At 36.8% G+C, this 10,600-nt stretch overlaps 1 protein-coding gene across 1 annotated transcript in view; it reads left to right on the top strand.

Annotated features, from left to right (window-relative positions):
- Nucleotides 1-10,600, top strand: part of LOC107554145 (laminin subunit alpha-2-like) — a 268,279-nt gene that overhangs the window by 160,092 nt on the left and 97,587 nt on the right. The window contains 4 exon segments of the mRNA XM_016236572.1: nucleotides 1,308-1,443; nucleotides 5,475-5,581; nucleotides 9,374-9,551; nucleotides 9,861-9,871. Of these exon segments, the coding sequence (XP_016092058.1) occupies nucleotides 1,308-1,443; nucleotides 5,475-5,581; nucleotides 9,374-9,551; nucleotides 9,861-9,871 (432 nt within the window).

The raw sequence follows: 10,600 nt of genomic DNA, 5'->3' as shown, positions 1-10,600 counted from the left end.
AACATGTTCATACACCAGTATCACTTCCTCTGTCCAGAGCTTGTTACAGCAGTGAGCTGGACTGAATGATTGTATGTGTGTGTGTGTGTGTGTGTGTGTGTGTGTGTGTGTGTGTGTGTGTGTGTGTGTGGATGGATTGCGCTGTGATTATCACTGTGTGCATGTGTATTTACCACTCACAGATGAAATACTAGCACTGTCCCTCCGATCCTTTAGTCTGACACTGTGTGTCTCTGAAAGACTGATTAATAGTGTGAATCCATACTGCCTCGTGTTACTTTTAAAAGTTAGGCATCACAATATTGTGTATTGCCTAATTAAATGTAAGCAATGGTGTTACATTGTCTCTTTTTTATGGAATGTAATGTAATTGGTAGTTTTGGCTTAGTTGCACAGAAGCTGCATGTGAGAGAACGATTCAGGTTTTTTGATGGAAGTTTAAGGTGGCTCTAAAGTGGTTTCATTTACTCATCTGCAGACTTTTTGTCTACGGGTCAAAGATGAAAAGAGGTTTTTAGGCATTAAAAACTAAAGTTAAATACAGCTTTAATTTATTATTATTTGTTTAGAATTCATATTGTTTATTTTTTATTTTTTTCTGAACTTAAAGCAATGACCATCATACATTTTTATCATGATTTACAGAAGATGCCCACTAAAATGTCATTCAGTGTAACAATAGTTACAACAAAATCTTGTCAGGCATATTTAGAACAAGAGTCTTTAGATGACATTAAAAGACTACTATCCTTCAAACCACTATGATTTATCTATTTGTCAGCAAGAAGTTTTTAATATAGTTTTAAAATATAATAACGTTGTGTGTTACTGTTTGTTCTTGTATTTATTTTAGATTTTTTAATTAAGTTCAGGTCAGAAAAGTATGTTGCATTTTTACATAAATATATGTGTGGGTCGTGGTCGTGGCCTAATGGTTAGAGAGTTGGACTCGTAACCCAAAGGTTGTGGGTTCGAGTCTCGTACTGGCAGGGATTGTAGGTGGGGGGAGTGAATGTACAGCGCTCTTCAATACCACGACTGAGGTGCCCTTGAGCAAGGCACCGAACCCCCAACTGCTCCCCGGGCGCTGCAGCATAAATGGCCGGGTGTGTGTTCACTGCTGTGTGTGTGCACTTTGGATGGGTTAAATGCAGAGCACTAATTCCAAGTATGGGTCACCTAGTAAATTTAATTTGTGGATACGAACACTAATATAGGACTACTTGTCTTTGCCCTGTATATATATATATATATATACAGTATATATATTAAAACACATCTTGACATTAGTCTTGTGTGTGTTGTAGGGCTGTAGGGATCACACGGTCGGACCGTACTGTGACCAGTGTGCTCCTGGATATTATGGAGACGCCACCAGAGGAACTGCAGACGACTGTCAGCCATGTGCTTGTCCTCTTCTCAGCCCATCAAACAAGTACGTCAGCACTGATAACAGGACGTCATGATATCAGAACCTACAAATAAACACTCACCAACCATAATCAAAGCAGTTAAACAGTCACATAACAGTATTTTCATATTATTATTGTATGTAACTATCAGGCTATATTATGTTCTCCATAAATTAAATACATATCCTCCTGAGACCCAGCCATAGACTTGTGCCTCTGTATAAGACAATATATTTTAGCAAATAGGTCAAATAGTCTAATAAATCATTCTGTAATATCTTTCATAACATAATTGAGAATCATCTTTGTACAAAGTTTTGCTAAAAATTGATTAGTCAATGAAAGCAAAATAAAACAAAAACCCTTGTTTTTGCCTGGATTACTTCTACAGAGGATATAGCATACAATATCATAATAATAATAATAATAATAATAATAATAATAATAATAATAATAATAATAATAATAATAATAATAATAATAATAATAATAATAATAATAATAATAATAATAATAATAATAATAATAATAATAAACATACAAAACATGAAATAATTGTTCATAATAAGATCAATAACATGGATACATTAAACATATCAGCTCGCCACTGATTTTTATAAATACTATATCAACCAAAAGGCAGATCTACCATGACCTCTGAGTTTGTTAGATGATTATATTTGGGCCGGTACAAGACATCTAGAGTGATTTCAGCTTTTTAAAAACCATGTTTATTGAGTGAATGCCCTGTGAAGAACTACACTACCCATAATCCTGTAGAGAGATCCACCAATCAAGTCACTGTTACCATGATCGCAGTTGTAGACAATTCCTTTTTATTTTTATGAAATTGTAATTTGATTGTCTTGTTATTAGTTCATTATTACACAAAATAATTTAGACCTTTATGATACAATAATATTTTATATTATGAACATCATTGTTTTTGTAAAGTTAAGATGACTTAGAAGTGCATATTTAAATGAAAATGTCTAAATGAAATCATAAGGAGTGAAAAGTAAAATGTTAATCTTGGAACTGTTCTCAGTTTCAGAAGAATTAAATTTCAAATTCAATAAAATAATACTCAAGTATATAAACACACTTATTATTATTAGTTTCCATAGTATGTTGTAACACTGATTTTGGAGAAGAAAAAAAACTCCCAGAACAGAAAACCGTGCACCCTCTCTTAAGTACTCTACAACTACAATAAAAGGCAGATATTTTTCACCCTTCCTATTTGGTTGTCACTTTAGGAGTTTTTAATGTGTCTGTTTTTGTAGAAATTAAATTGTGTTCTTCCAGACAGCCTGCATGGCAGATGTGTGTGTGTGTGTGAGGTGAGTTGATCCAGTAGCTCGGGCCGTCTACCCTCAAGGACAATACACACAGATTCCCCTCCAACAAGCCTCATGCAACACCATCTGTGCTCCATCTCAGTCAGAGTCAGGCTGTTCAGAAAGTGTGTGTGCATTATATTGAAATGCAATCTGTCCTCCTGCAGCCCTACAGCAGTGTGCCCACGGTTACACCGCGCTGTAATTTTAAGCAGGATAGAGTCATTCTGTTTGATTGTTTTCTACACACACTGCACTGATTAGCATGCAAAGGGGTCATGGGATATTGAATAATCACACTGGTTTTTAATTTTAGTTGTTATACATGCCAGAGGCAAGTTCAAAGCACATTTGGGTTGCACACATTCCCTTGGTTGTGCATGAAACATGACGACGAGTTCTCCCAGAGTCTGTGTGTTCCTACTGATTTTATTAGTGCTTAGTGCATTTGATATGGTTATAATATTGCAAAACATATTCAGATGGTGAAGTCTGTGATTCAAAGTCTTATTGGAACAGGAATTTTTAATGTCAAATTTGTAATGTGAAAAATTGTGTAAAAAAATGAATAATTGTTCATGTTTGAAATTATAACTTCAAATAAAAAATTTCACTCAAATTGTTATACTTCATTTTAATTAGCTTGGAAGTTCTTATTTTAAATTAGAAAATTGTTAAATAAAAACATTCAACTAATACCAGACACTTTGTACAAAAGTAAAAAAAAAAAGCACTAAGTTTCAGTATTTCGATAGTCCACTTTAGACATTCTATTAACTATAAGTAACTTTGTAAATACATGTCAACTACATGTCAACTAGCAGTTAGTAGAGTATTAGTAGACTGTCTGCTTAATATCTTCTTACACTTTCTTTGTCAACTTATTCTACTAACCCTAAACCTACCCTAACCGTCTACTCTGAGAGTTAGTAGACATGTAGTTGCAAATTAATGAGAATTAGTTGACATGTAGTTGACATGTATTTACAAAGTTACTTATAGTTAATAGAATGTCTAAAGTGGACTATCGAAATAAAGTGTAACCAAATACACAAACGAGTGAAGGGGGGTGAAGTGGAACCGAGAGGATGGAGCTTAGATCTGTGCTGTAATCTTGTCCAATGATTGTCCATTTTTAACCTCTAAAGCATGTTTAGATTTTAATGAAAGATAATAGGACTTTCTTTATTTCTGTTGTGAAAACCGAAATAACAGCTCCCAGTGGAGCCAAAGGGATGTAGAGCCGAGGTACAGCAAAAGTCCATGGCAAAGTCAATGTGATGATTGACAGAGCCTGAGGGATGAGGAACCCGGTGGAGTTAAGGCTGACAGACCAGAGGAACCGAGGGAACAACGAACCAAGGTGGAGCTGAGGAGTCAAAGGACCGAGGTGGATCTGAGGACCAGGGCAAAGCTTGTGATTGTGGGGTGGAGCTGGGGAACTAGATAGAACCAGCAGGGGAGGATGTGCCACCAGAAACAAGGGAGCTTGGAGGTTGGGTGGGACCAATAAGCTGGAGGGAACTGACCAAGCAGGAAGGAATTTGAGGGTGGGCACAAGGGTGGAGACTGGTTGTGGCAAACAGGTCAATCAGAAATTCCTCCAACGCTAGTTCCAAGACAGACACGGCAACAGGCTCGCTCTGGCTCCAGAATGGAAATGGTGGCAAGGTCTAGCTCCAAGTCAAACAATTTGGCGGCCTCTGGCTCAGGGTTTGTGGCAGGCTTTGGCTTCGGCTCAGGATCGGGTACAGGAGTTGGTCCTCGAGGTGGAGAGAGACTGCTCCTAGATCCATAAATATTTGTGGGTTGGTTATTCTGTAACAGTGTAACAGGCAGGGAGAGAGTAGATGCTTGGATCAACTTGCAGCAGCAGTAGTAGTTAATTTACAAAAACAAAGAACTTGGTAATGCGGGATACTAAGAACACCATTAAAAGCAACAATAACCAACAAACTACATACAACACAGGACAATATATACATTGAAAACTAACAACCAAAGAAGACCTAAGTGAAGAACATGATCAGATACACTGGAAACTAACTAGGTCAGGATCAAAAACCAAGGCAACTAATGAAACGGGAACTGAACACAGGAAACACAGAGACCAAAGGAAGCAGAAATACCTAGCATAAACAGGGTTGCAGTTGAAAGAAAAATTACAGGACTGTGGGTTGCGTCCGGAGGAAAATGGGCGAGTTTTCATTCCGTGTGGGTGGATTTTGAGTGGGATTTGGGCTAGAAAGTTTCATGGGACCTGGCAACCCTGAATATAATGCTTAATTATTATCAAGTATTGTTAGTTATTTTGTTAGTCATTCAGATACAGTACATTAAAATTTGAAAACAGTTATTTGAAATTGTAATAATATTGCACAATGTTACTGTTTTTACTGTATTTTCATCAAATAAATGGAACCTTACACGTTAGAGAGCAGAAAGGAAAGCATTGGGGGAAGAAGGAATAGTAAAGGATCTCAAGACGGTAATTGAACTCGGGTCACCATGAGTACAGTTGAGCTATACTGTATGTCAGCACACTAACCACGAGGCTATTGGCACCAACACCTTCAGAGACATTTAATACCAATGACAACCATATTCCAAATGTTTCACTGGCAGTACTGGATATAAAGGAGATCAAAACAAAATATAATTTACTATCTCTCTAGATGTAACATCTTCATGTCTAGTTGTTTCTCTCTGTGTCTCTGTGTAGCGTGTCAGTGTCACACTAACGGATCGCTCTCAGAGTTGTGCCATCAGGAGACCGGACAGTGCCAATGTCGACAACATGTTGTTGGACGTCAGTGTGATGAGTGTATGGTGAGTATGCACAACACCAAATGCAGTCATTTCTGTCATTGGGTTAGATTTAAATGGCCATGTTAATTACACATTTCATTTCATTTTCTTTTTAAAAATATTTTCCTATTTTTATCTCTGCCTCTTTATAAACCTCTGAATGAGTGTGTTCAGCCGAATTGTTGGTGGGACAGTGAGGCTCAGTTGTGTAGGCCGTGTCAGTGCAGCGCTCGGGGCTCTGTGTCCCAGCGCTGTGACTCTGAGGGCAGGTGCATCTGTTGGGCCGGATACGTGGGCCGCAGGTGTGACCTCATGCGCCCGCCTCACGCCCGCAGGGAGACCCGGCGACCCGTCCAACAGGTTCCCATCCAACACATCCAGAGATGGGAAAGCAGAGGGGGCTGCCCTCGAGGGGCGTATCGCCCCGGCACAGGGGTAAACGCACGGCATGATGGGTGCACAGGATCTGTGTGCATGTGTGTGACTTCCTGTGACAATCAACATCTAATATGAGTGTAACAAGTGTAAGAGTGTTCAAAATAATACACATTATACACATAACATTGTTGTTGTTCTTTTTCTTTTTACTTCTGCTCAAATCAGCTGTTTTTGAATTTTGCCTGTTTTATTTAGATTAACTTCACCATTGATGCAGTTCACTCCTCTTTACAGTTTACCAGCCGGGGCTATTATATCTATATCTATTAACATATTTTTTGTCAATTGAAATAAAGCTAAAATGAAATGTTAAAATTATATCTTTAAATGAAAATTTAACTAACTGAAACAATATTTTTGTAACTGGAAATACATGTTATGAACTGGATATAAATATAAACTGAAATAGAAACAAATTAAACCTAAATAGTAATATTTAAAAAATAACTAACTACCTAATATATATATAAATGACAAATACATAACAAAATTATAAAAAAAATAACTAAAACGAAAGCTGAAAATATAAAAGCTAATTGAAAATATTAATAAAAACTATAACAGTATATACATAGGTCCTTATTGCAGTTTAGTAGTTGCATTTTTTTTTTTTGTGCTAAATTGTTTATATTTTATTTCTGTTATATAAATATGTGTCCCTGCAGCACAAAAGCAGTGTTGAGTCGCTGGGGGATATTTGTAGCAATAGCCAACAATACATTGTATGGGTCAAAATTATACATTTCTCTTTTATGCCAAAAATCATTAGGATATTAAGTAAAGATCATGTTCCATGAAGATATTTAGTACATTTCCTACCGTAAATATATCAAAACTTAATTTTTGATTAGTAATATGCATTGCTAAGAACTTCATTTGAACAACTTTAAAGATGATTTTCTCAATATTTAGATTTTTTTGCTCCCTCAGATTCCAGATTTTCAAATATTTGTATCTCAGCCAAATATCGGTCCTATCCTAACAAACCATACATCAATGGAAAGCTTATTTATTCAGCCTTCAGATGATGTAGAAATCTCAATTTAAAAAAATTGACACTTAAGACTGGTTTTGTGGTCCCGGGTCACATATATTCTCTGTAATATAACATTAATGTATGTTATAATGTATGATGCTGCTTTTAATTATAGTTTATAGTAACAATAATGCGGTACTGAGGGCATCATGCATTGTAGGTCCTCACATGCACACTAATCAAAACAGGTTTAGAATTATTACGCTTGGTCTGTTTCACTGCCTCTGCATAAACACGTATTTTTGCACAAAACCTGTGTGAACATTTTCATTTACAAACTGTAATCAACAAGTTCACACTACATTTTTTTATAGATATGATTATTATTATTAGAAACAGGGTTGCTAAGTGACTTTACAATATGTCTTGTTTATTTCGCAGCAACATCATGAGCACGTCAGAGCCTGATCTGGCTTCTTCATAAAGATGTTTATTGTGTTTCATCTGGTACCCATAATGACACACTTTGCTTTAAAGGGCTCATGCATTGCATTCACAATGTTTCTAATGTTCCTGGAGGTGAACTTATAGTGCTGGTAGGATTTTTACATCAAAAGCAGTCATAATTGGAAATAAATGGTTTAAGTTTAGGGTTTGTATAAGGGTTGTAGATTAAATTCCCATTGCTACATGCCCATTGGTAACATATTTGCATATGGAATAACTGTTATGAACTAGAGTTCAGTAAAACTGACAGTATGTTTTTATATTACAGTCACATCTTACATGTCAAAAGATCAGTAATCAATTTATTGCTTTAACTGAAGATCAAGAACAAATCCATGTGCAATTGTGTTTGTGCATTAGTTTTGCATGAGAAACATTTCTGCATGCTTAAGTACACAACTTGTGTACAGTTATTAGTGAATGAGACCCAAAATATATATACAGTACATAATTCAAAAAGACAGCCTTTGGCTTTAAGACAGATGAAACATAATGTGTGCAGTCTGCTTTGGCCTTTAATTATACATTTACATGTAACATTAGTTAAGTAGTGCTTAAGAGAGTTAATCACTCTCATGCACAGAAAGCAACTGTCAAATGCTGTGCTTCTTAATGTTTTAGTCTTTTCTTAGTCTTTAAAAAGCGCCAGGCACGGTTATGAGTTCTCTTGGAGGAGAGTTTTGTCACTTTGGCTCACAGCTTTGCATGATGGGATGTGTGTGTGTGTGTGTGTGTGTGTGTGTGTGTGTGTGTGTGTGTGTGTGTGTCTTCATTTATCTGGCATCCATGGGGTGCCACTGACAGTTTGTGCCAGGGCCGCTTCTCGTTGGTTGCTACGGTGACAGCGCACCTGTTCCTAGCAGACAGATGGCTGTCAATCACCCACAGCAATGGCTGCCACAGTGACTTCACATCCACATGGCGCGTGCAGATTTATCATCACTGCATGATCATTTTTGATCATTAACATGACATTGTTGGAAGTTTACCTCTCAAAATGTATTTTTGTAAAAAGGGAACAGAGTACAGACTGGAGACAGAGGCACAGTCTTGTGGTTTGGTTTGATCTGCAATATCTGCATGGCTGTTAAGTGCTGTGATCTGGGCTGTGTTTATGAAGGTCTTTGAGTCACTAAACGAGACTGAAGGAGGTTTTACATAAATGCAGAAGATATTGTACTGTTTGCATGACTAAACAAGGCACATTCCACGAGTAGGTGCAAAAACAGCTCTGTATAAAGTCAATTTTTGTTGTTATTTTTCTAAAGGTTAAACGCCACCTACACATGAAAAACATCTGTTCTTGTCAGCAGGTTAAACTAAAAATTATATGAGAGGTTTTGTTTTATTTTCCATTTCTACATTTATGGCACATTTAGAAATCCACTTTTAAAGAGTTTTAGTTCCCAGTTGGTCTGATTTCATTTTGTAGCAGTAATCATTAAATAAATGTACACAACTTAAACAAAATAATTCTGTTTGTTTATTATCTTATTAGTTTTATTTATTATTTTTTTAATGCACCAGAATGGATAAATCAGCAATCCCCAATATTAATTTCATTTAGCCTAAATTAATATTGGGGATTTCCAGTCTGGAACCAGTGGTGGTTTGTAGTTGTTAATATATTCATTTAACTATAATATATTTGATTCTTATAACAGATTGAGGGTTTAATGGTTGAACCACAATCTGTGGAGATTCAATTGATACATCTGGGTTCTCCAACATCTGTAATAGTCCTCGCTCTAAAAATATGGGATCTGTGTCTTCATTGCTTTCTTAAACTACTTGCACCTTATTTGTGGAAAGTGCCACACAGCATAGTCTAGCCATCACTCTGAGAATCGCCTTATTTGTCCCTCCTCACTGTCTCCTCTCTGTCTCTCCAGTCTGGCTTACACATGCAGGGCGCTCAAGGCTGCGTCCCATGCCATTGCAATTCATTTGGATCGAAGTCGTTTGATTGTGATGAGAGCAGTCAGTGTCGCTGTCAGCCTGGTGTGACGGGACAGAAGTGTGACCGCTGTGCTCCCGGACACTTCAGCTTTCAGGAAGGCGGCTGCACACGTAAGAATTCACCTCCGAACCCTTTGTGCCTCTGTAATTCAGTCCAGATCCACCCGTGCATTTGGATTTTTAGTTGTACAAAATTCAGTATTTGTTCTGAATAACAGTAATTCCATAGGGTAGGAAAAGCTTTAAAGGTACAGATCACTAAAGAGTCAACTTTCTGACTTTTTAAAGTCCTCCTCATTTCATTTCAAGCCATATACTGTTGTTGTTTTTTTCCTGTGCGTTTTGCAAAAGTCAGTCTAAACTCATCTTTAATTTACAGTAATGTCACAAGTGTGTCATGTTTATTTGTTTATTTGATAGGGGCAATGCAGGTTAGTAAACATTAGTGTAAAATGAATGTTGTTTATTCATTTTTATTTATTATTTTATTATAATTGTTTTAAATGCACCAGGATGAGTAATGGCAATTTAGTCTAAATTAATGTTGGGGATTTGGAACCAGTGGTGGTTTGTAGTTATTATTTTAGCAGCATTTCTAATTTACATCCATATGTCCGTATATCTTAAACTATGCTCAGATTTACCACATATAAGATACCACATGTATCCTTATCAAATGATCTGAGCATCTATCCACATTCATTTTATAGCTCTTATACTCTTTCTGTTTTACAGACACTTAATAATATTCTGCAACATTATTGAACTGCAGTGACACTATCGGATTGTTTGAACTGAATCAAGCCGAGTAATGACACTACTGTCTTCTGTAGAGCTGATTTACAGCTGAAATTGAACTCACTACTGTAAATGAAGCATAACAGGTAAGTGAAATATGGAACTGCTTGATCTATGGAAGAGCAAAAGGTTGTGCGCCAACCAATCAGATATCAGGCAATGGCTTTTAGATTCCAGCTCAGTTCCTGAATGTGGATGTCAACGAGCCTGACCTGTAAGCGCTACAGTTTTCATCTGCGGTGTTCATTTCATTAAGAATAATGTAATTCTCTGTCGGGATGGTGTGTAAATTTGCCCTTCTCCTTCCAGCCGGAGCATCTTCTGTCACGCTATCACACTGATATTACCACAGCAGAGAGCAG

Source organism: Sinocyclocheilus grahami, unplaced genomic scaffold (assembly GCF_001515645.1).
Source record: "Sinocyclocheilus grahami isolate Dianchi unplaced genomic scaffold, SAMN03320097.WGS_v1.1 scaffold492.1, whole genome shotgun sequence".
Taxonomy (NCBI): domain Eukaryota; kingdom Metazoa; phylum Chordata; class Actinopteri; order Cypriniformes; family Cyprinidae; genus Sinocyclocheilus; species Sinocyclocheilus grahami.
This window is presented reverse-complemented; position numbering and strand designations above follow the sequence as displayed.